The 27,151-nt window shown below is 40.8% G+C and overlaps 1 protein-coding gene across 6 annotated transcripts in view; it reads right to left on the reverse strand.

Annotated features, from left to right (window-relative positions):
• RBMS3 (RNA binding motif single stranded interacting protein 3) overlaps positions 1 to 27,151 on the reverse strand; it is a 709,829-nt gene that overhangs the window by 153,749 nt on the left and 528,929 nt on the right. For all 6 annotated transcript variants that reach the window (XM_039548876.1, XM_039548877.1, XM_010398913.4 and 3 more), the window contains one exon: positions 1,733 to 1,890. In XM_039548876.1, the coding sequence (XP_039404810.1) occupies positions 1,733 to 1,890 (158 nt within the window). The remainder of the gene's footprint in view (positions 1 to 1,732; positions 1,891 to 27,151) is intronic.

The raw sequence follows: 27,151 nt of genomic DNA on the forward strand, positions 1-27,151 counted from the left end.
AACTGGAAGTCCAGCTTCTACCCCCTACCTATACCGCATTGGTACCCACTCAGCATGTTCTCACACTATAGGTACATTAGAATGAAACCTTCATGACTACAAGCAAAGCTAAAGAAATTAAAAATCTATTTGGTTTGACACACTGCAAAAAGATACCAAACAGCACTTCATTATGAACAGAAATTCAGCTGGTCATGTAATTAAATATTGTATTGATAATTCTGCAAAGACAAGAGTCAGCATTCAACCATGGTTCTAAATTTCTGGATTAACTTTAGCCTCACTAAAATCAGTGGGAGATCTGCTCTATACTTTGATGAAGTGAAGGTTTTACCCCACTGTTGTTTGCATGGTGAATTACACATCCAACAAGTTAGATCATTAAAGGATTCCTGAAAGATGTTCCATAATTAAACACATTTTCACAAAGTAAGTCAATTTTTAAAAATGCAAGTTTATCCATTATATAGACTAATTAATATTTAGAGAGCTAGAAAAATTCATGTTATTATCCGCAAGAGTGCATAAGGAACAGTGTGCCATCTTTCAGCATAATATTTTTCCATTTTCCATTTGAATTCAGACAATATTATCTTAACATTTTTGTGCATTATGGTCTTTCACATCAAGGGCAGAGGTAACACTAACAATGGCACTATTCTTGAAAGCTAACTTTTTATCTTACAGTATCTCATTTTATTCAGTAGTGTTATGACACTAACAGAAGTGCCATGATATACCAAGATATCATGGATTTCAGGGAAATCTGCAAGATGAAGTCATTTTCCCTCCTTTACAAAGCACAATTTTATGAATATTCTGTAGAAACAATGATCTGGGATTTTTTTTCCCCTTTTCTTTTGAAGCAGAAGGCTGCAGTAGAATTGCAAATTTCTCTTCTTATTTGTTTTTTCAACACCTTTCTATATACAGCACTCTACTGCTTGGCTTTTCAAAGGAAAACTATTTGATTTGAGAATGTTTCAAGCTGGAGAGAATCTATGTATATATTCCCTGAGAGTAAACATGGAACCTTGTCTATCTGTACTAACAATGAAGTACATGGTAATAATACGTTGCCCACTCTGTCTAAAATATCTGACTACTCCGTCAGGGCTTGTTCTATGCAAATATTTCTTCTTAAGCTCTTTCCATAGCTGCAGTTCAAGGAAGCTGCAGCTTTCAAGGAAGACACGTTTCTTCAGTTACAGTTCCTACCCTTTGCTCTCCCAGCTGCTAAATTTACTTTCTCCTGTTGCAAGACCTTTGCCAAATATTTAAACAGTTTCATAGAATGGTTTGGGTTGAAAGGGACCTTAAAGACCATCTAGCCTCTCTCCAGATTTCTTACAGGACCCCTTCAGGTACTGAAAGATTGCAATAAGTTCACCCCAGGACCTCCTAAGTACAGGCCTCGGCTTCCTTACCAAGTGTGTGCTTTTTGCTGTAGGACATTTAGTATTACCTGAGCTTGATCCTGCACAGGCAGCTCACTATTCCTAGCAATTTTTATTTATATATACCAACATAGAATGAACCAGATTTTAGAGCAATGAAATGAACATCCTTCTGCACTGGCATTTCTTGGTGGAAAGAACAGATACAATCTGATAAAGGTGCCGTTCTGCATCTTCCATAGCTGTGAGACCTCAGAGCTACAGAACAGACAGCATTTGCGAAGGACCAAAGGCGAAAAAATGTGCATGAATCAAAGTAAGAGCAAAGGTTTCACCTGGCAAAGCCGACTCCTCTGCTGACTCCATTCGCATCTCTTAATATTCTGGTGGAAATGACATGTCCAAAGGGTTTCAGCATATTCTCCAGTTCCTGCTCGTCCATGGACACAGGTAAATTTGAGATGTATAGATTTGTGGGATCTTGCTCTTGTTGCTATGACAAAATGAGAGAAATATCCTCAGTTAGGCTTAGCACAATAGAATAGCTTATGGCTCATACAATAAGGGCTACTCAAAATAGGACCAAGCCAAAAATTCATAGCTGCATTAGAAGAAAGGCTGCCTTTTCATGACAGCAACATATTTGCCAAATTTCTGCAAACACTCATGCATGTGCTTAATTCTGTGCGTGATTGCTCTTATTGAACTCAGTGACACTACTCATTTATAGAAAATTACTCTCATGCACAAGTGTTCTTGGATTTGTGTCCTAATTTAGCAAAGAGATTGTGAAGAAAACGTGATTTCCACAAATGTGCTAATGTTAACATAAATAAAGAACAAAAATTCAACACATATTTTAAGCAGATGTGCTTTCCAGCCTGAAGACTTCCCATTCAGCCTGTTCACGATGAACAAGGTTGTTTGAAACACAGAACACTTTTCATAATATCTTTTCCCTTTTTTTTCCCCATCAAAAATGTCTTAATAATAAGCAACAAGATCTAACTGGGCGAGGGGCAGGAGGGGGAGCTCTGCAGTTCAACCTATGGTCCTGGTGAGATAGGTCACATGTTTATTCTGAGACTGAATTTAAAAAATCTTATAAAACAAAGCCTGTAGCATGAATAATTGAAAAAGAAAAAAAAAACCAACAAACCAAATTTGAAAGCAGCTTTCTTGTTCTATTTCAGATCTTTAGGCAAAACTTTCCCTTTTGGTAACCACTACAACTCCTATTCTTGCTTGCTGAACTACTGAAAAAAAACATGAAAGAGACATAGGTGCCATATTAAAATAAGTGTATTAAAACAGTAAAAAACCCCTTGTCTACAGACAACCAGGTCTTGATTGCACTAAATCAATTTAGTTATGTCCTTGCAAATTTTCATGGCTCTACCCATTTTCATTGATACAAGCTTTACATAAAATCTGATCATCTGCCAATACAAGCCTGACTGGGCTCAGGCACTACTATATAATTTCAGCTAATGTTAAATAACAAAAATATAAAATGCAATCATTATACTGTGCAGTAATCCAGACAACACCTTATCTGAGAAAGTTCCCTGAGACAGAGTTTTTAATTCTTTTTATTATACATGTTAATGGGCAGAATTATTTGTATATTTTCAACATTGAGTTAACAGTAATACCCCTTTCTTGCTGAATTGCCCTAAAATCAGATTAATAATCTTGCAGCAGCACCGCAACCTTGCCCTGTTATGAAATTACACACAGTCCTGCAGCCATCTGCCCTGGTTTAACTAAACTAGTTTCAAATTACACACCATTAAAATCAGTGAGGATGTGCCTTGTCAAACACAATCAAGCATTCTGTTTCTAGAAGATGCATGAAGACAGGACAGAACCAAGATGTCTGCTCCATCTCTGCCTTGTACTTTCAAGGCCTCAATATTGGAAAGAGAAATTGCTTCAAGCTGTGATTCACGCTGCCCATCTTTGCAGGGACAAGAATGACTAAGCCAAATCTAAAGTAGCTAGACACCAGAATCAGAAACTGAAGAAAGTTTTTAGCTTCTCTTGCCCCAGGCTCAGGGGAAATTTTCGCCCTTTTGGATGATACAAAAAACTGCAAATGGATACCCCAAAAGGTCCAAAATCAGGAGGAATGTAATATTGTTGTACTGCTTAATTTGAATTCTGATCTAAGGGCTGTGGATGCTTGTCTTTGGACATACTGCCTAATGCCCATTGCATCCTAGCTTTGCATCTCCAGACTCACTACCCTACGAAAAAACACATTATCATGCATGATGAATTCTCCACTATTTTACCAAACATAAATAAAAGAACAAAGTAGGCATGTTTTCAAGCTGCTGTCCATAAAAATAGACCCAGTTATTACCATGTCTTACAATAAGGAGCAGAGGAGAGAAACACCACACACATGAATACTGAACTTACTGCAAATTCAACTGAAGTTACAAACCTCAAATCTGGAAAAACCTTCTTTCCCTTTCCGGTTATCTTTCCCTGCAGTCATCTTCCTTCCTCTCACATCAATTTACATTTATACAGATCCAAAAGCTAGCTCCTCTCCAGTAACCAAAAGATGCTAGTGAGGGATCAGAACTGCTACCATACTGACAATGGAAGGAAAATCATGCGAACAGTCCTGGAGAGAAGGCAGGCAGGAGAAGAAAAGGAATATGAGCTTCAGATCACACTTTTAGCTTTGAAAAAAGCAAGGAGACAAGAATGCAAACCATTTTCTCTCTCTCTTTTTTATTTTTTACATTTTTCACCTTTTCTATATGCAAACTATTTAAGTTTTATTGATTGCTACTTCCCCCCCTCATCCACCTCCCACACCCTGAAGCCACACAAAAAAATGAAAGATGTAGGAATTTGGAAGCATCTTCATTGTTACTAAGTACTTTGAAAGTGTGAGCAAGAGAGGCAGGTAAAGCAGAGGCATTCAAGAAGCAAATCGAAGCAGTAAGGTTTGCAATTCCAATTGGCACAGTTCTTCAGACATAATGCCATTATTATGCAAACCTCTACCCATTGATTGGTTAAGGACTTTGATTAATCCACCAATCAATGCTCAAGGACTAACATCCCTTGCTAATATTTAGGAAAAATATGCTGATGAAATCCCTGTAGCCAAAGACCAGAGTAATGTGGAAGAGTGGAGTTATGCATCAGTAACTTCACGACAGCCTCTGCTTTCACTGAAGCAACTCAGTCCCGCAGCACATTAAAATGAGAACTCTTCCTTTGACTATTCAGTTTTCAAGCTGGGGCAAACAAATAAAATAAATAAGAACCGTTGCCAATGTGTCTCACTTCTGAACTAAGAACACGCAAGCCTTTTAACTGTGCCAGAGATTAAGTGTCGTTGTTTTAAATATCCTTGGAAAGTTAGCTACAGTCTGAGTGTGAATGAAAGACTAGCAGACCATAGTCACTCTTTCACAGGGATTTGCCAAGTCTATCTTTTATCAACGTGATAAATAAATGCTGCAAACAGAGAGAGACAGATGAGGCCACTCATGCTACCTCCACAACACAACAGTGTTTTCTAAGAAAGGAAAAAATTCACATTATTTTTCCTTACTATACAAATATAACATTTAGAGAAATACCCCTTTCCCTTACAGAGAAATATCACCCCACAGAAGCCATATATCACACAACCAACTGAAACAAGACGAAATGTCTTCACTTCACAGTAATGCAGCCTGGAGCTGAGCACACTTTACAGGAGTGGTGTGGAACCCAAGTGCCCTATCACTGTGCAGCCGGACCCCACTGCCACCTACCCTCATGAGTCCCTGTTTGTCAGGCTTGGTCCCACTCCCAGCATCTGTCACTGAGGCTCCCTGTGATCTTTTTCAGCTGTGCAGAGATCTCTGATGTTCAGCGTGGAAGTGCTGACACACGCCTCGTATTTTGCCCAAGCCATCACAGATTCCCCATGCTCCTGCATGAGATATTCTCTTCCCCATCCCAGTGCCACTGCTGAGCTTTTCACTGTCAATAGTAAGTGTCCTGCTGTTCAAAATGTGCCTATTTGTTGACAAGATTAGCCTAACCAGAACCATAAGTCCGAGCACTCCAGGAACTACTTGTCTTTCATAATCCTAACAGTTGAGACCTCAGTTTATGCCTTCAGTGAAGGAACAGCTCCCAGGGTTGCAGAACTGATGGCAGTGTTAGTGCCTGGATGAGGCTGCCTCTGGTTCATTTAATTCTTTCTAAGACTTTTCACCAGACATTAAAAAATGCTACTTCCCATCTTGGGATGCTAAAATCCCACTTATTGTTATCTCTGGTCTCGAACTGCACTGACTGACCAGTCATCATTGACAGACCTGAAAGTCTTTCGTTTGATACTGAAGGTCACTTCAGAACTGCATCTTCTTCCTATGCCCCCAGCAGTCTGGGCAGGAACCGAAGGGGTGGGCTGGCAGAAAGCCACATGCTCACCACAAACAACTCCAACAGCACTGTGCCTTGGATGCCCCGCAGCTGGACACTTGGAGCCAGCGCAGTGGGGCCACCAGCCAAGTAGAGACTGGGCTTTGCTAGCAATTTCATAGAATCCTAGAATCACTAAGGTTGGAAGAGACCTCCAAGATCAAGTTCAACCACTAACCTAACACTGCCAAGTCCACCACTAAACCATGTCTCTAAGCACCACATCTACATGTTTCCTAGAAACTTCCAGGGATGGTGATTCTACCACCTCCCTGGGTAGCCTCCCTAGGCCACCTGTTCCAATCCTTGACCACCCTTTCAGTGAAGAAATTTACCCCTCCAGAGCACACAAGAGACACCATGCTGGCCCGGCACTGTGGGGGAACAACACACCTGTTGATACAGTCTTCCCAAAGCACACCTGTCCCTTGGATCTAATCCTGCATGAGTGAGAAGGGCCTCCCCAGGGGGACCAGGGCCAGCCACTGCAGCTGACCACTGTCCTGGAGGTTCACAGGAGCAGGGGGCTGCTGGGAGCAGTGGAGGGCTCTCTGCAGTGTGGCAGCACAGTTCCTCTGCCTTTCCCAGGCCCTGTGCCAAACATTCATAAGTAATGGGTACAACACCAGGCCAAGTTGCTGCTTCGTGAAGAGAGTGGTGAAGCAGCTGCGGAGCCTGCTGTGTGTGCCAGCTGCAGAAGCACCATGCTCAAGACATGCAAACTTGCAATTGCAGTCTCAAGGCACGATCAAAAGCCTGCTCCTGGCTATCCTCACTGATGTTCATTTTAGCCAAGATCTCCCATTTGATAGCCCAAGGATTTTCCATGTACAGTTTGCACTTGCACTGCAGCCCCAAAGAAGCGGGCATGAACTTATCCAGTCAGTCCCAAACCTGTGAAATCCTGGCACAGCCTCACACCTCAGACTAAGCGCATTCTGGGATCCTGGTGTGTGCCAGTCTGTGTGAGTACACTGAGTGCCAGAGAAAAACAAAAAAGAAAGGAATTAAATCAACTTAAGCTCCTCTCCAGACAAGTGCATGGCTTTTTGAAACTCCCTTTGCTCCCACTGCAGCCTGTTTCACCATCATTGCACCAACCCAAATACGTCAGCTCCTCTGGCCCTTGCGCTCCAGGGGCTTTAGTTGCAAGCATATGTTGCACTTGGGCCATTCTGGCCGGGGATGTTTATGATAGACACTCACAAAGTGACCAAAACCACACCTAGGAAGGCTTAAAATTGTGAAGGTTTAAGATTTCTTTAATTCCAATTTAAAAAAAAAAATCCAATTTTAAAATTGGAAGGTTGAAAATTGTGAATACTGCAAACTAACAGTAGGTCAAACCCACGTTTTTGATTATCTCAGACCTTCTCCAGTGGTCAGGAGCAGGCGTCCTGCTGCAAGGCCCGGGAGTTCAGCAGTCAGGAGTAGTTGTACCGGGGAAACAGCCAGAAATCTTGTCACTGCCTTTTAGCAAGAACTGGGCCAGGCACTCAGCTCCCAAGGCTTGTGCCAAGGAAGCAAAAGAAGTTTATAATGCAGAGGACTTAAAATGCACTACACCAACAGCATTTCAAACAGAAAAAAAAACCCCAAACAAACCCTAGCGGAGGGCATGCTGCAACTTCAAGTTTGCTGTTTGCTTTGCTGGACCCTCCCAGACACTTTTGAAAGGAAGGACAATGTTCAGATGGGATTTTCCCTCCCATTTTGAGATAATCTTTGGAAGCAATGCATGAAAAGCTGGAAGAACAATTCCTGCTTGTGCGAGCTGAGGCTGAGCCTCTTTACACAGTACATTTAGTAATGCATTCTTTAAAGACACGTGTAGGGAGGGGCAGGCAGCTTTTGGTGACGTTATTTTTTTCCCAAAAGGAACTCAAACCTCTTCTAATCTGTGATCTCAGTAGGACTGGAAACTGAGTGTGTTTGGTTTATCTGGAAGCCTTATGTACCAATTCCTTTTATTGAACCTAATTTATTTCTCCTTAGAGCAGCTTGCTCTAGGAAACTAAGCACTGATTATGAGTTCAAATGATTTCTTTTTCCATCTTCCAAACTTATTCTGGGAATATATCTTTGTATGTGGATCGATACAAGATTCTGAACTCCTCTTTTAAAAGATATAATCGATATTTATACTAATAGATCATATGCTTTTCTCGTCTTTAATAAATTGAGACTTCATAATATTAACTTTGACACAGGTCAATATTACAGCTCACCTTTAGAAACACAGTTCTGTCTTTTTGAACATTTTAGACCCAGGTTCAAAACACCCTCAATCAGTATTTTCCCCAAATTAGTTCATCTCTGCCTTATGGCTACTGCCCAGATCTTCAGCCTATGCATTGAACTCCTTGTCTCCTTTAAAGATCTAGGTTAAACTTCTGTTCCCCTCAAGGTAAAAATAGCCACATTTTTTATAGAAAAAGCCATTTATGTGGAACCATATCTATGAAACCAGATCATTTAGATGGAAACATTTATGTGCCATTTCATACATTTTTCAGTGTTTGCTCACTGTTTTGAAAACTGCAGTTGTATGGTAACATCAGTCTCATTTTCAGTTTATTATTTCTAAACTGGATTCTTTATAGCCACTAAGCTTAAGTGAAATTTAAAGGAAGCATGTAATACTTTCTCGCAGTAGATTCACATTCAATAACTCTTCTTGTTGTTTTATTTTTTAATATTCATGTTTTTAATACTGCAGATCATGAGAACTTTTCAGGACATCTGAAACAGATATTTATTTAAAAGCTGATTTCATGTGCATTTGGTTGGATTCACACACCAAAATTCTGAATTAAAAGGCTTTCCCCCAGTTTTCTGTTGTTACTCCATTTATTCCTGCTGCTTTTCCACATTAATGTGGCATATTTTTTCACACGTGCAAAAAAGATGCCTGGTTTTCAGAGTAAGGTACTGAATTTATAATCCTGCTGTTTAACTTCAGCTCTAATACACTATGTCTTCATGTAACATTTAGAGAGGTTCTCTCTTTACTGACCTATTCAGGCATGGCAGGGTGCTCCTAACTTACTTAATCACTCTTAGATGGGATGAATATGGGCTAGTAATGTGAAAGTTAAAGTCACCGCAAACTCCACCACCTCCTGGTATCAGAGAAACAAGAACAGGAGGCCCTTATCCTCTTTCTCAGTGAGGATGGGAGGGAAGGGTATGGTGTAGTGGCTGGGGATGAAGATCTTGCCTGAAGGCTCATGTGAAGGTTCATGTGGTACCTTTCCAATCAATGAAGATACACTGATATGAATTAAGTGATAGTAGTCCTGCTCTCAAAGATTTTTTACATTACGTATTTGTTTTATAGAAAGAAGGAACAAACTAACAAACTCTCATGAAACCTTTGCTATAGCAATGGTCCAGCCTTCCAGATTTGTCAGTGACGTATTTTGAGCCATCATTGCAGTAACACAAGGTGAACAAAATGAATGAAGTGCAGCTGCCAGGGTTTCCTTTGACTTTTTCCTTTCTTATTTGCTTTCTTTTGTGTGGGCACATTTTTAACAATGTAGACAGCTAAATCAATGGCCAGTTAACTATTGATCCCTGGCTGGTTTCACTCTCTTGTTGAGCACCAAAAGGCTTATAGTACTGTATAGAAAGCCTGTACTTCACATGGATTTTATTAGTGCACTATATATTAATAATACAACAGATACAGTTGAAGGCAACTGCTAAAAGTAATGCTGGCCTCCTTGTCAAAGTATTTCCAAAGCTCTTTCATAGAATCACAGAATTTTTTAGGTTGGAAAAGACCTTTATGATCATTGAGTCCATCCCTTAACCCAGCACTGCCAAGTCCATCATTAAACCATGTCCCTACCTGCCACATGTACTTGTCTTTTAAATCCCTCCAGGGTTGGAGACTCCATCACTTCCCCGGGCAGCCTGTTCCAATGCCTGACAATCCTTATAGTGAATTTTTTTCTCCTAATAGCCAATCTAAACCTCCTCTGTTGCAACTTGAGGAAATTCTCTCTTGTCTTATCACTTTTTATCTGGGAGATATGACTCTCACCTGGCTACAACCTCCTTTCAGGCAGTTGTAGAGTGATAAGGTCTCTACTGAGCTTCTTTTTCTCCAGGCTAAACAACCCCAGTGCCTTCAGTTACTCCCCACAGGACTTGTGCTCCAGGCTCTTCACCAGCTTTACTGTCCTTCTCTGGACTCACTCCAGCACCTCAGTGTTCTTTTTGCCCCAAAACTGAACACAGGATTTGAGGTGTGGCCTCACCAGTGGTGAGCACAGGGGGACAATCACTGCCCTAGTCCTGCTGGCCCCACCATTGCTGATACAGGCCAGGATGCCATTGGCCTTCTTGGCCACCTGGGCACACACTGGCTCACGTTCATCTGGCTGCCAGCCAACACCCCCAGGTCCTTTTCCACATTTAGCTTTCCAGCCACTCTTCTCCAAGCCCACAGTGTTCAGTGGGTTTGTTGTGACCCAGGTGCAGGACCTGGCCCTTCACCTTGTTGAACCTCATATAATTGGTCTTGGCCCACCATTCCAGCCTGTCCATATCCATTTGTAGAGTCTCCCTATCCTCCAGCAGATCAACACTCCTGCCCAACTTAGTGTCATCTGCAAATGGACTGAGGGTGCACTCAATCCCCTCATCCAGATCATTGATAAAGGAATTAAACTGGCCTCAGCACTAATCCCTGGGGAACACCACTTGTGACCAGTGGCCAACTGGATGCAGCTCTATTCACCACCACTCTTTGGGCTTGGCCATCCAGACAGTTTTTGCCCAGTGAAAACACATGCATCCAAACCATGAGCAGACAGTTTGTCCTGGAGAATGCTGTGGGAAATGGTGTGAAAGACTTCAGTAAAGTCTACTGAATGTCAGTAAAGACATTCACAATCTTTCCCTCATCTACTAAGTGTGTCACCTTGTCATAGGAGGAGATCAGGTTGGTCAAGAGGTACCTGCCTTTCATAAACCCATTCTGACTGGGCCTGCTGCCCTGGTTGTCCTGTACGTGCTGTGTGATTGTTCTCAACATGATCTGCTCCATAACCTTCCCTGGCACCAAGTTCAGACTGACAGGCCTGTAGTTCCCCAGATACTCATTCTATCCCTATGGATGGGACATTTGCTAACTTCCAGTCAGCCAGAACCTCCCTGGTTGGCCAGGACTGCTGGGAAATGATTGAAAGTGGCTTGATGAGCATTATGTCAGCTTCCTCCGTATCCTTGGGTGGATGCTGTCTGGGCCCATGAACTAGTATAGCACATCACTAACCATTTCCCCATGGAGTATGTGGGCTTCATTCTGATCCCATCCCCATCTTTCACCTCACCTGAACAACTGCTGGTCTTATCATTAAGGACTGAGAAAAAGAAGGCATTAAGTACATCAGCCTTTTCCTCATTCTTTGTCACTGTTTCCCTCCACATCCAATAAGGTATGGAAATTTTCCATAGCTCTCCTTTTATTGCTGATGTATTTATAGAAGCAATTTTTATTTTCTTTCATGGCAGTAGCCAGATTAACTTCTAGTTGGGTTATCGATCCCAAAATGTTTTTTGGGGAAGAAGCCCTAATTATTACATGACCATTCTCAGGTGTTTGTGAGGTTTCTAACACATCAATAACCCGTGCTCTTGCTACTGCATGGATCTCCACCCCTATTTCCGCTGAGACAGCAGATCTCGCTAGCACACTGCCCCTCAAACACTGGCATGATGCCCCCAGGCTTATCTCTACTGAGCCTGGTTTTATCCCTTTTCCACTTTAAATTTTTTTGCATTAGGCATTGTCGGAAGCATGAGCTATCTCCTCAACCAAGACTGTCAAAACACGGATGGTTTCACAGGGAAAATACTGAAGAAGAGAGGACATTTGGTTATTCAAAGCAGCTTATTTTGTCTTAGGTACCTTCAAAAGAATCTCTGTGTTGTTTGATGGTCTTCCAAAGGCTCCAATATGCAAAGATTTAACATACTGAGATGTTAAATCTCACACCCTGACAGATCACCTTCACAGCAGTCACTGTGCCTTTTTAGACTTAGTGCTGACTACGTTTCATAAATTATCTTTCCTCTGTACCCAGACCTACCTGATGTTTACACCACAATGGTGCAAAATTTCTTAACAATGTGTTGTTTCCAAAGAGTCGCAGGAGATTTGGCCCCAGAATAATTATGCAACCCCTATACAGCCATAATTCAGCCAAATCCATCAAACATTATAAATACATCTAAAACTAAACCTCTATAAGCTCGACCGTCACTAAGTCAAGTCAAAAGTCTGTTAACAATGAGGACACTTTCTGAAAAGACACAATGGTTCTGCACATGAACAGAGAAAATGCTCAAAAGTGCTATTTTGAAGAAAAGCATTTTCCCAATGATTTTCAAAAGTATTTTTTTGTTATTTGCAAAAGTAAATTCAAGCACTTCTGAACTTTATAATGGCCCAAGAAAAGAACTCCTGCCATTTGAAACCCTTTTCCTGGAACCATCTAATCAGAAAAGAAAGATATGATTTGGGCACCCAGCATTACTGCACCATCACTGAAACACTCTTTACAGTTACTTCTTAAACAAGGCATAGGTTAAAATTTGCTCTACCAAATTTTGTCCAAAAATTGCAAACAAGCCAATTCCTAAACCCCATGACCTATGAAGAGAAACAACAAAAGGTATTGTAGGAAATTATTTGTCACAAATACCTGTATCAGCTCCACAGTGGCGTATTATTTATAAGCACTGTTTCAATTAAAAACATGAACTTTAAAAGAGTTCACAGTTTATATATGCCCAGGATTTCTTCTCTCTGTGCAAACTATGAGAGTGCTGTGTCTGCTGTGTAAGCTGGACTCAGCTTTCTCTTAATTAAGTTTGTTCATGGACAGCACAGCATTTGCTAAAGCTAAATATTGCTGGAACTGAATTGTTATTGGTCTGTCCAGCACAGAGCTGCTGCAGAGCCTTCCATCATGAAATTCACCTGCCAATGGTGATTTGATTTGCCCTTTGTCTTCTGTGGGAAATATGGGCTTGAGTCACAATGGTTGCTGCCTTTAGAGCGTTCTATAAGATACATGGTACCTCCTTTGACTTCCACAAAATACAGTCATAACCAGAAATATCAGACTGCTTTAAGAACCTCTTATTCATACTTTTGCTATTATGAGGTGAGATTTTTAAAACTTCTTACTTCTTAGTCTTCCTAGAAACAAATTTTCAGTTTCCAACTTGCACAGTACAGTGCAGCCAAAAAGGCAGATCAACTCAAAAAAATCATTGTGTCATTCTAGCTTTGAATATGTTCAGCTGTCTCCATATTCTCTTTCACACTGTTTTAATGACTGGTTTTCTATTTTTATTACTGTTAAGTAAGAATTAGTTAACTACCTCAGATGATCTGATGACTGTCTATAGCAATTTCTGAAACTGCTACACAAACCCCTACACATGAACCCGAAATCAGAAACTCACTTATAACCTCTGGAAGCAAAACACTAATTTGCCAGATGGGCTGCAATCTAAGTTGAACACCTTATCTATTTATTTTGATTTGTCATCAACGGTGTGCCAGTGAACTTATGACAGTTTCCTATTGCCCATTAGACAATATTGCCTCAAGTATGTTTGCTTTTTGCTATACTGGGCTAATGACATGCTGATTGGTATATATTTTGCAGGATTCTCTTACTGATATTTAGACAAGAGTCAAGTCCTTCTCCCCCACAGACAGTTAATGAATCTTGCAATTTAACTCTACTATTCGCTTTCCCCCTGAATTGTGTTTTACATGATACTGTCCAACAGAAAGGGTGCATTTGTGCTGTGCAACAGAGAACAAAGAGGTCACGGAAGAGCTTACTTACTTTGCAGAGGACATAGCATGAATATGAACCATTATTAATAAGGGAGGAAAGAAAACTAATTCGACCTAAATTTCCATATGCACTAAAACAATAACATTAAATTAACAGCTTAATTTAAAGTGCTCTTAAAAGAAAGAACTTAGAAGTATGCACTAAAACATCCCATTTTTATGGATTCTTGTCATTATTTGTAATTTTGAAAAACATGATACAACAAATAATAAGTATTTAGTAGAACTGCTTACTTCAGTTCTTTAGAAAATATCTGCAGTGCCAGTGACACTAATTAGTTGAAATGCTTTTTTCCATACATATAAAATTCTCTCTGAAAAGAAATTCTGATTGCAATAATACCTGAAAGAGAAATTTACAATTATTTTTTCTCTACTTAAAATCATAATACTTCCAAACACCTGGCATAAAAACCAAGCATTTCAAGATGGAACTCAGATGATACAACTCTTTCAAGAATTCTACAGTTTTACTCTGCATAAACTGAAATATCAAGAGTTATGGTAAGAGATACTCAAAAGGTGTATTTGTGTTCAAAGCACTGCAGATTCTAGAGTAAATGGCTAAAATTATTACAGAATTTCTAGATCTTGCTTTGTCAGTCTCCATTTGTCAAGATGACAACTCTCAAGAGTGGTCCCCAGAGCTGACTAGGCTGTGGTACTTCCTTACCTCAAAGTTTAAAGCAGAATGTCTATGTTCTCATGAGAGTAACACTAGACCAAAAGCATTGCAAATGGCAGTGGAAACAAATGGCTTTCTCCCTAATCTGAATCAGGATACAATACCACCTGCTCAGTGCAGAGGTGAGAGTGCAGTGTCATTGTAGAGGACAAAATTGGGCTCCTCAAACTGTAGATATAAAGCATTTAGGTCAACCTGTGGATTAGTCCCTCCTGTGTAACTTGTGGAACTGTAGCAGGTGTTAGAGCAGAGGGTAGAGGCTCCTTCCACAGCAAAGGAAGCAATGGGACTTCTTAAATAACAGGAGCATGGCAAAGGTGAGGGCTTTGCTCTCTGATCTTCCACTGGCTATAGGATGGCTTAATGGAGCAGCAGAGCCACAAGTTACAGATGTGTTCATGCACACATAACCTGTGCTTGGCCAGAGTGGCTTTAGGGCTTTCTGTCCAGTATTTCTGGCAGCGGTACTTCCTAAGGACAGAGTATTTGTTCTGTCACAGCCTGATCCTTCTCTAACTGAATGCTACAGGAAAATTCTCTTTGGTTTAGTTGGTAGCATCAGGATCTGTACTCGGAAAATATTTTCAGAACCACATTCAGATTAACAAAGATGCAAATAGCCCAGTGGATGCATTTCTTCTGATGATTATCATGCAGTTATTGTTTGCCTTTAATATTTCATTTCAAAGCTGCCAGAAAAAGAAAGACAACATAGACTTGCACATGGGGTTAAATTATTATCGATGTTGCATCCACCTGTAGAACAGTAGGAACTGATGTGTTTCTCTTGAGAAGCTTCTCTAGATTTGGGGCTAAGTCTGAGGAATCTAAGGAAACTCAGATTTCTTTGTGTAAAATTCAAAGGCTTAACATTTAACGGTCTACACTTGGACTGGAAAAAGACCATAGCTATTAACAGTAGTAAATTATCAGCACTGGGACAGCATTAAAAGCTTCAAGAGGACTTTTTGGGACAGTATAAGGTTTTTTAATATTTGACCTACTGACCCAAAGGTGAATTCAAGCAGTGCACGAGTCCCATGTGAAGAAAACAGAAGGCTTTCTTCTGTCATATTTTGTGTTACTTCCTATAAACCATAAATAAATTCAGAATTTTCTAGTCTGGGAATTCCTGTTGGGATAAAGGTTGAGGCCTACTTAGCCTGAGTCCATACAAACTGCTAGAGAACAGTTATTCATCTTGATGCACATGCCAGAAATAGAAACCTACTAGTCCTTGAGGATGCATCAATTTTCAGGGAGTCTGGATTCTTTTAACTACTACAGAAACCTAAGGAAAAAAAAATCTACATAGACACTGCTTAAGGAAACCAAAATCCATCACAAAACACTGCCTTGACAGTTTTATTTTGAGACATCTGTATTTAACACAGACAAAAATACCATTTCCATTTAAGATCAGGCTCAGCTCACAAAATATACACTGCAGAAATATTTGTACTATATCTAAATGCATCAGATATAAAAAGGCAAACAAGTCATGTTTCAAATGTGACAAGGGACGGTTATCACTCAGAATAACGACAGACGCAACATTACCACATTTTCCCTATTTGTGGAATTTCCAAAGCTGAGTCAGCATGTCCCAGCAGAGGGTTGGCAAGAGGGCCTTGAAATAATCAGTTTCCCCTCCCACAGATGAAAATGAGGAAATATTATGAGTAAGGGAAGAAAATGAAACTTTTATTTATTTAAAATATAACATACTAAAATACAACAAAAAGGCAGGGTTGAATTGCTGTGATTAACACTGCTGAATCCCATTGCATGGGATTCACACAGCAACTGAGCTGTCTGTGCTTTCCTCAGCACCCGTCAGACCAGGTCTTGCTCCATGTGATGAGATTGCCCTGGTAAATGAAGTTGAGATTAGGGGCCAACATCAGGAAAGAAACATGCTAAGGGTTAATGATGGGGTTAAAATCCTGACTCTTTGCCAAATCAAGCAGGCATGGTCCCATGGTGTCCAGGCTGGAGTCTTAGCAGTGCTGCACTGTCCCTCTAGGTTTTTTTCTGCCGGAGAAGTGCACTGCTCCACAGCTGCAGTCAATGTCAAAAAGCAGAGCCTAGACAGCAGGTAGCTGAAGGGGACACTGGGTTGTGTGGGACCACTTCCCTCCCTGCTCTGCCCTCAGCTAACCTGGGGCTGTGACCAGCTCCAGGGGAGCTGCAGAGGCTACAACTAATGAACAAGGAAAACACAGCAATGGCAGGAAACAAATCAATAACCCATGATGGCCAGGGAAGAGGGGCCAGGTGTCTGTGGTTCCTCATAACCTGCTTCAGAGAAGAAGATGAGCTAGGTGTCAAAGCTTACCTTCCCTGACACAGAAACCAAGTACCACTGGGGAAGGAAGCATTATTTAAGGGTATATTATGCTTTGTGCAGGCAGAAAATAGGGATCTGATTGGTTCAATGCATTACCTAGAGGTTTGGGGAAAGTCAGGTGACTATACCTCTACAATACTGGGGGAGAAAGGAAGAATAGCACGATCAGTATGAGAAACATGGTTCTTCTTTTGCCATTTGATGAAAGCAGACAGGAAAGGGGATTTTATTGTACTTTTCCATCTGCAAAGAACATAGTGCAAGATGGCAGTGGGGGGAAGCAGCAAACCAAAAAGGAGTCTATGAACTCTCCTACTTCCCAAAAACAAGGCAAGCACAAGTTCTTAATGAGTTTTCCTACAAACCTTTCATTACTTTCCTCCACCTTTCATATTGGCTAGAAGAATGCTGTTTTCTGAGCAATGAATGCTGACACAAGTTTTCCAAGCCAATGAATGTTTCCAGTTGTATATTCACACAGAAAAAGACAAAGTCAACAATTATCTGCAGAAGGAAGCAGAAAAACACTCTGAAATCAGAATAGGTATAGCAAAGTGGACAACATGGCCAGTTCTATCCACTTATGAAAGGTCAAGACAGAGTTATAAAGCAAATTTTGTTGAGCCATGAGGAGCCATAAACTGGTCCTGCTGTGGAGAGGAAAAAGAATTTCCCTCTGCTCAAGAAACTGGTGTGAAAGGGCACATCTGCTGTTCTTGCAGCAGAAAGAGAGTTTTGAGCAAGCCATTAAGCAAAGATACCTGGCAACCAACATGAAATAACAGATACAGTTGTCAGCTGGTGACATGAATCCGGATGGGGGTGGCTGGACAGGGCTGTGCAGCACAGGGCTGTTCACTGGGTGGCAAGGACACGCTCAGAGGTGCTGCTGCATGAAGCTCATGCAGTTCATTGCCTTTGTAACCCAGAGACCAGGAGGCAAACTGTACAGGGATGGCACAAGATGATACAAGAGAACAGTACAGAAGAGATTGGAAGATGCTACAAGTTGAAATTCAGACCGAGCACAATACTTGAGCCTGAGTACACATGACCAGCCCCTGTGAGAAGGAGAAATGGAAGAAGGAAATGGTCCAAGCCCTGTAACTCCATCTTTCCTTCTGTTCCCAGAAACCTGGACTTGGCTGTCTGTAACTGCTTGCACATCAATGACTTGCTATGTTGTACTAAACTGGCCTGTGAAAAAATGCACCAGCATTCCAATACTAACCTCTCTGAGGTTCATGCATATCTGTTCTTGTGTCTATACAATATTTCAGCTGTGGATAAGGTGTATATGTGTGAGCCTGTGTGTGCGTATGTGCATGGGAATCATAGAATGGCCTGGGTTGGAAGGGACCTTAGAGGTCATCTAGTTACAATCCCCCTGCCTGTGGGCAGGGATGCCTTCCACTAGATCAGGTTCCTCAGAGCTCCATCCACCTGGCCTTGAACACTTCCAGGAATAAGGTATCCACAACTTCTCTGGCAAACCTGTTCCAGTGCCTTGCCGTTCACCCTCATTGTGAAAAATTTCTTCCTAATATCTAATCTAGATCTACTCTCTCTCAGCTTTAAGCCATTTCCCTTTGTCCTGTCACTACATGCTCTTGTAAATAGTCTCTCTGCATCAATGATGGAATAAAGTGTATAAGTATGTAAGTATTGTGCTATATTACATATGTAACAACAAAACATACACATAAAAGTGCATTCCAGTTTACACATGCTTTCAGTTTTGAAGATCTGGATAAACAGATGCCTATGTGTAAAAACATGTAAGACTACATCCAGGCTTCCAAAAAAAGGATGCACATTTGCAATTGAGCATCATATGTGTGAGTGACTGTATGAAAAGTAGGTATCCCCATACATAGTTACTTAATGTACTTAGCTGGTGGTCTGCTTGTGTGTGTCATTAAATATATCTGCATGTAATCATATTTTACATTTACTTGTATATGTGTATAAACTGTTCATGTAAAAAGAGATGGCTGCATCAATCCAACAAATGAAGGATGTTATTATTCTCTTTCTCACTTATAAATCATAAGCAACTCTAAGAATTTCGGCAGTAATAAAACTGTGAGACAAGATGTGCAGGCATTCTGTGAGTCCCAGACTGGAAAGGAATCACAGTTGGGCATTTTTGGATGTAGTAGATGGCTGGGAATTAAAGCCAAAGGGGAACCTGCAGCAGGGTGTAGAGAGAGTGGTGTGGTCTCCTCCTAGGATGCTGAAAGCTGGTTCTTGTGTTGGTCCTTAAATGATATGATGGTCCTAAATGATCATCAGGAAAAGGGGGAACGGGTTCTAACTGAAAGAGGGTAGGTTTAGATTAGATACCAGGAAGAAATTCTTTACTGTGAGGGTGGTGAGCCACTGGAACAGGTTGCCCAGAGAAGTTCTGGATGCCCCATCCCTGGCAGTATTCAAGGCCAGGCTGGGGTCCTGAGGGGGAGTTCTGAGCAACCGGGTCTAGTGGATGGTGTCCCTGACCACAGGCAGGAAGGTTGGAACTAGATGATTTTTAAGGTCCTTTCCAACCCAAATCATTCTATGATTCTATGGCTTTATTCCAGCTTTAGAATCTTTTTTATAATGAAAAAGACAGCATTAAAGAAGATAACTTGAACTACTGAACACTTAAGGCTTCTGGATTACCTCTCTCAGGTGCTGTATTCATAACTTGTTTTCAGAACAGTTTTAGTGAAAAGAAAAGCTGAAGGCTTAAAGGTGGAATATCTTAAACTCTCAGCTCTCTAATATTACACCACTAGTGCAAAGTAGAGTGAGAGAGAGCCATTTTACCATGTAAATCAGGAGTGCTTTATCTGACGTGTGCTTGTTATGCCAGTGCTTATCCTTGCTAATACTGATATCAGCAGTTGATGACATAAGTAAAAACAAAAAACAACTTTGACCATTTTTTGATGAGGTAAAATGCAGTTGTCTCTAAAGGAGGTAAGACTGAAAAGATACCTGTGAAATTCCAGAGTCTGACTGTGAAGTTCCTGTCATGAGTGTAGCAATTCCTGGTGGCACATGGTAAAACATACAGCTGTGGATGTGTGAGCTTTCTTTACTAGCTGTGTAAACACTTTAAACCTAAGGGAGCGAACCTGATATTATGCAGTCCTGAGAAGTTTGTGCTCAGCTCAACTTTGTCAACAGATCAAGCTAACATTACATGTATTCTGTGGGCCTCTTAAAAAGAAAAAAAATCCCAAATCACAAAACCCCCCATGTCTATGTTCTAAATATGGAGTTGGTCACAAAACCCCAAATCTACCAAAAAAATTGCCTTAAACACTCTCAGGTTCTCCAAGAGAAAAATAAATATCCACTGGATCCCACTGAGTAATGTCTCAGTCTGATGTTGACTCAGTTGTGGACCTGCAGATTGGTGACTGCCACAGATGGATTGCACATCCAGCAGCCTCAGGATGGGATCTGACACTCAGAGGTTTCCCAGCCTTACCACGCCAGGGAGCGGATGAGGCTGGCTCTGCTGAGAAAAGCATCAACAACCTCTGCAGCTTGTTTGTTTTTTATGGGAAACAGTTTCAAGTTACATGACCCTATTTTTAAAGATCAATCAACTTAACCTGCTACGCTGCTTTTCACAGGTTCTTGAACTACTACATTGTTTCAAAAGATCAAGCAATTCCCAGAGAAAGTGAATAGCTAAGTAGAGCTATTTGCATTTACTGTGCTATTAATTTTAAGACCTTAAATAACAATATTTAAAGAGTTCAAAATAGTCAAGTATGGGAAAAAATATTTTGAGGGAGTCAACCAAATCAAAGGTCATGCAGTGAAATAAGAAGAAAAAACAAAATACAGAACCAGACTCTGCCACTTGAGATACACCTAGAAAATTGTGTTGCACTGTCCCAGTGTTGCTGATCCCCATGTAAGTAACAAATTTCCCCACTTTTCAATTCTGCTAAACTTGCTATCGATTCTATAAGCTCCAAAATTAACATGAAGAAAAAGAAATACTATTCAGAGACAAAGCCCACTTGAAACCAAGTACTCTGGGACAATTAAAGTGCAGCCTGGGTATATTAATCACAGTCTTCTGGCCCATTTCCAAATTGGGCAATTACAATCTGCCTACCTCAAATTCTCCCCAGAGTTTCAAATGCAAGAGTTATTTGTGATTTCCTTCCTATAAAAAGTGTTGTTTAGCACAGTCAGTAAAGACTGGTTTCATTCAAGTGATGGGTGAATAACCCACATTGACTATAGAAAATGTGTAAAAGCACTTTAGGATCCTTCAGGAAGAAGGACACTTATTACATGGTCATTTTGCAGTGCTTTTATTATTCTAAGAGGAAGTACTCCTATCTAGATGTTTCTTCACATGCCTCTTAGTAACCAAGTAGTTCAGAGTTTGGACTTGTTTTTCTAAAATTATGTTAGATTATTTTTTTAGCAAATTTAAGATGACAGATTTGAAATGCAAGCACCGCATCACAAAGACAGTTTAGGAAAACATACACAACTTCTACTTTGAAAACTATTCAGACAATTTCAAAGCCAAAAAAGATTAATGATTTATTATGGGGCTCATTAATCAAAAATTGTCTGTGCATGTTTTTTAAAGGACCAATTCCACTGTTCAAGTCAATTAGGTCCTCTAAAGCTTTTACATTGGGAAGGAGCCACAATATTACCAAGACTTCCTGCAATATTGTTGAGTCTTCCCCAAGTGTATTTAGAGTATAAAATAAATGCTATTATTCAGGAGATACTGAATTGCTAAGCTCCTTAAATTTGTACAATTGGGAACTTGAAGTACATTAAAATGATGAAACTCATTAAGAGCCCTTTTCACAGCTGCAAAATTGTTGGCATTCACAGCACCGTGCAGAACAATAAAACACTCCCCACACCTTTGAACAGGGCGACTTCCGTTCCTCCAGCTCTGCTTTAATGAATCACTGAGGCAGAACTGGTATCTAACCTCTCCGCCAACCTCTTTCATTGAAAGTAAGAAACAAAAAGCCACAATAGCACTAATATTCTGAACGGAAAAGCAAAATGTACAAGCATACTGTACTAACCCTCCCCTAGCACAAAAACCTCAGCTATTGCTGCGTCTCTGTTAGAATGCAATTCAACTTTCTCCATCAACAAGAAACAAACCATCTTCAGAGGCAGAAAACAATCTATGTTTTTCTCTCAAGCCACCCACCAAACTATACCAAGTAGACTGTTTGCTTGGGTGTCACTTTTCTGAACCCAAAGCACAGGACTCAGCATTTTGGTGGGTGCTTTCACAAACACTCGCTGGATATGGTCACCCTGCATGCCAAAAATGTCCTCCTGCCCTGATCACTGAGGGGCTGGATTTTGTGCCTCCAAAGTGGTACCAGAACAAAGAGCCCAAGCCCTCAGAAAACTTGTGGATGCCCCATAAATGTTTCCGACACATTCTCCAGCAGATGCATGGTGCTGGTCCTGATGATCAGAAGACAGCGCCTTTCTGAGGTTCAACAAAATTCCATCTTTCTCCAACCGCATCGAGGTAACCAGTGCCCAACCCTTCCCAGCCAGCAGCCAGCCACTTTGCACATCAGGTGATTGCAAAAGTGATTAAAAACAATCCCTCCCCTTGATCTAGGAACTGTATGTTCTGCCTCCTCCTCAGTCAGGAGGGTCACAACTGCACCTCCCATATCTACAGGTCTCACCAACCCCAGGGCAAAGAAACCCCAGTCTTATCAACACTAGTGTGCATCAGTCTGATTTCTTCAGCTGAAGGATTTTTTTCTAAGTAAATTTCCATTGGGCCACCTACTGCGCTTCCTTTGGTATTTGAAAAACAGAAGAAAAAAAGTCAGCAACTGACCAAAAATTAAGTGTGAATAAAAACTATTGGAATAGTGATTACTCTAGATATTTCACAAGATTCATCATAATCTTGGTGCTGGACAAAACTGAAAGAAACAGTCTTGGGACTATTATTTAGCTTATTAAATTCTATGTGCAAACTCTATCTGTTTATTTCAAACTATTCCCCAAAGCAACAAATGGATTGTCTCCCTGAGAGGTGGAAATTGTTCCCTTTTCTCCTCTAAACATTTTTGAAAGGAATGGAGGAAAGCACAATGCCAAACTGGTGAAAAGATTATCTATTTCAGAAGTGGGTTTGAAAGATCCAACAAGAGATACTCACAATAAGGATCACAGAATTAATTACAGAAAAAGAGGGGGTGGGGTTCTGCGTGGGAGTTCCTGTCTACATCAAACAAACTCAAAGAAAGCAATGTTATGAGGGAAGATTACAGTATGACAAAAACAAGGCATGTGGTTAAAGCAAAAGATGCTTTGATAGTGTACAAGCTGAGATGGTTTTGTTGCCGGCAACAAAAAAATGTAGCTTTCAAAGCTTAGCTGAAGAGTACTACCCCAGCCCTACAGCTCTTGACAAAACACACAACCACTGGCACATGGTTCTGGCTCCATATGTTCAGCTGGGGATACCTAACACATGCCAAGTGAGGAGAGCAAGAAAACTTGCCTGCTGACTGCCACAGGAGTACACACAGGTGTAGCGCCTGCATACCCCCTCCAGGATCACATTCCTCAACTGCTTCCCAGACACGGAGACATGGGACCAGCCACTGCTGGTGCATGGCCATCAGCACTATGGGCAAAGGAGGTGTCTGCCTCCATGTCAAATACTGCAAGAGACACAGCAGTGGCAAATCCCAACTTCTTCCTGACAACAAACCCAGTAAGAAAAGGGCTTTGGAGTTGGGAGTAGGTGCCTCATCACACATAGCTTCCCTCCAGCATATGTGAGAAATATTTAAGAGATGTCTTAGCTTAAGCTATTGTCATAAGGGTTCTCCATTGTAGTAAGCCGAAACTGCTCTGTTTTAGCACCTGACCCTGGTGCCAAGATCCACATCCAGGTAAAGACTGTTTGGATTGCAGACCCAGCCCAAGGACCGTGTCTGATTTTGAAAGCTTTTTCTTTCCACTGCCTATGATTATCCTTTTAGAGAAGGAAATGAGAGGAAGAAGCCATTCTAAATGACTTGACTAAATTTAACTTTGCTATCTAAAGTCAGACCAAGAATTTTTGGTTAAGAGTTTGGGTTGTGCTTGCTTTTACTCCTAAGTGAGTTCCAGCTTGATCCTAGAAGCTGCCTGTGGCAGCTGAAAATGGTACCATCCCTTCAGATCTTATCCTCATACAGATCTCAGTACTATCCCCTTCAATCCCCTGTGGTTTTGAGCATCTGGCCTTTCCTTGCCAGATGACATTAAGAGGATGAGTGTAAGGCTCAGAGTGAGGCAAATGAACAGCTCATTTTCATGAGCAACACCTAATGTGCAAATATGGCCTGAAAAGACATGGAACACCAGAACCTGCATTTCTAAAACACAGTAAGCAGAAAAAAACCCCCAAACTAACAAACCACAAAAAAAAAAGCAACCAAAATCAAACCAACATCAAAGAAGCAAAACAAGACAAACAAAAAAGGATTTATGTTTTAGCTGTTTCAAGTATATAAGTCAATGATGTCATAATCAGCCAAGCATTTTGCTGATCTGACTTACACTAGTTATTAGAAAACCTCTAGCAGCAACAGAACACAACCAAAATTAAGTTATCAGGGAATATCTTTCCTTATATTTTGCTCTAAATAACCTATGCATAAGTAAATCTGGAAGTGAAAGACTTCTACATTTTTGATACAAAGTAGCTAAGCTTTGGTCCAACTTCACTGAAGCAGTTTGTCAATACCCAAGTAACCAACAATAAAAACAAAACAACAAACCAAAGAGTAAATTGTAATTTGGCCAAGCATGTTCAACACCAAATTATGCTGAATGGGATGGGTTATGGACAAGCTAAAGTACAACACTTGTTTGCAAATCCCAAGATGAAAAGCTATAGAAACAAGAAAAGAGTCTTGAGAGACTCATGAGAGAAAAACAAGAGATATCACTGAATTTGTAAGGTAAAATACCCAAACATCAGATTCTTAACAAATATCAGCATGTACCAAATGCTCTCTTGAACTACTTTTGAAAATGCAATCCTCTGGGCTTAGGTTTGTGTTTTGACTCTTCTACACTTGCGCCCACTCTATTAAAAAGAAATGCTAATTTAATTTTTTTTCATTTTTTAACATATCAAACTTGTAGCTAGGACTACTAAACTTCCATGTTCACATGGTTTTAAACAAATTCTTTAGTTTGCCAACACAAAGATGACCAAAATGAGTTGAAATCTTCTCACGGAAATGTGTTCAAAGCTAGGAACAGATTTCTGTACCTAGCAAGCTGAACACAATTTGCAAGCTAAAATTTAAGCACAGTTCAAATCCTCTGAGAACTACTACAAGAGCACTTTCTTTTGGATGATACCTAAATAGTTAATAGAGGAGTTAACAGTAAATGATGTTTAAAATGTGGACCTTAATTCATGAACTTTATGAGAATGATAAAATACAGTGATGGGCTTTTCTAATGGCTTCCACAGTTCAGCCATCATCTCTTAAGGGGTAGGACCTCAGGCTTTATGGTAAGCATAAAAAGGCAGCATTTGCCATCCTGGGTGAGGTTGCTGGCCCACCTAACTTGGAGATTACATCCCTTTACATCAGTTTTGTCATCGCAATGCACGACCAACAGCAGCTTTTACTTATATAACAGTAGAGTTTATTTGTTTATACAGGAAAATGAAAATATAAATCATCACTGCTTTATGCAGTACATAGAATATAGCCTAAATTAAGATAGATTTCAGATGTGCAGTTTCTTCACGACTTGTCTTTCTTTGCCATTAAAGTGAAAGGCTGTGTTAGAAAATTGCAAGACTACATTATGACACTGGGTCCTGCCTGGCCCTTCTATTGCCTGTCATGGCAGTGGCAATGGTTTAGAAAATCCACCATCCCTGTCTTTGGAGACCCCAGGACAACACCACAATTTCTGCCACATGGAGAAATGACAAAATGTTTTCAGCAAAGCACATCTTTTAAGTTGACATCATCCTTCCAGAACATGTCAAATACAGCCACTAAAACTGCAGCCTACATATGGTTTAGATTAAAACTAACAAACAAACAAACCAGCCCTTAAATTATGAGGCCTTCCAGAAGCAAGAAGCCAAAAGTACAATAATTGCTTTATAGTGCACTGCAGGGCCTGCCAGCAGAGCCGGCCGCGAGCGGAGCGCTGCAGCACATCTGGCGCCACTCGGAGGAGAGATCGCTCCCTGTTCCCGTGAGCACAACGGCATAACACCCCCTCCCAGGGCAAAAGGGCTGCTGGGATGCTCATCCCTGCTGTGCCCTGGCTGGCAGATACCCCCAAGGGCACCTGCACTGACAAAGGAGTGAAAAACACAGCACAAAGCACAGAAAATCCCTCTATGTAGCTCTGTGTAACCAGCATTGGACCTCTACCTCAAGGAGAAATGAGCTCCAGGATGGTTTGGTATTAATGACAAAAATGAAGAAATTAAATTTGTGCAGCTTCCTACATTTAGTAAAGGAAATTATGCATTTCCCACAAAGGCTAATGCCAGCTCCACAGGGATTATATCACTATTTATTGTTTTGTTTGCTCAAATAAAACACCTGTTGAGGTCAGCTATTCAAAGAATTTTTAATATACAAGCCTTACACTATGGAGAGTAAGAAATGTTTATAGAGGAACTCCTGGTAAAATTGTTGGCTTTTTTCCCCCCAGGTAGGTGCATAATGATTTAATAACAGAAACAGCATGCCCGCAAACCTCTGAACCTCAGATTTAAATAAAAACTAATCTATCTGAAATCTGGATATCAGTCTCCACAGACCCTTCAGCTTTCCCTGTTATGGAAGGAGGCGTAACCCTAGGATACGGCATCCTTCTTTTATAAAGTCCCATCTTAAAGTGTCAGGAGTCAAGGAATTAAAAACAAAAGCAGCATAAATCGCTGTCAATCATTAAAGTCTTTGATCTGCTCGTTGCTTCAGAAGGCATTATGCCTCCTAAATGGAAGGATCAATCACCCTTCACCAGACCTGCTGCTAGGCACTCCTGTGCCATGCCGCCAGCACGGAGGGCAGCCCATCACGGCGCATTCCAACTCCTCTTCCAGGCAAACCAAGGGGGAAAACGGCACCAGCAGGAAAACAAAACAACACAACACAAACCCATTTGTGCAGCTACACAACATGACTGCCTCCCCTTTTGGCATATTTTTAGGTTTTTCTGTTAAACAGCAACTCACTTTGGGTCTGTCTTCCCCGATATGTCCTCAGTGCGTGTTCCACCATCACCATGCCACACTAGCAAACAGGATTATTGGGGATTTTTTTTTAATCAAGGAGAAAATGTTTATATTTTCACTCATCTGTGGCCAT

Source organism: Corvus cornix, chromosome 2 (assembly GCF_000738735.6).
Source record: "Corvus cornix cornix isolate S_Up_H32 chromosome 2, ASM73873v5, whole genome shotgun sequence".
In the NCBI taxonomy this organism is placed as follows: Eukaryota; Metazoa; Chordata; class Aves; order Passeriformes; family Corvidae; genus Corvus; species Corvus cornix.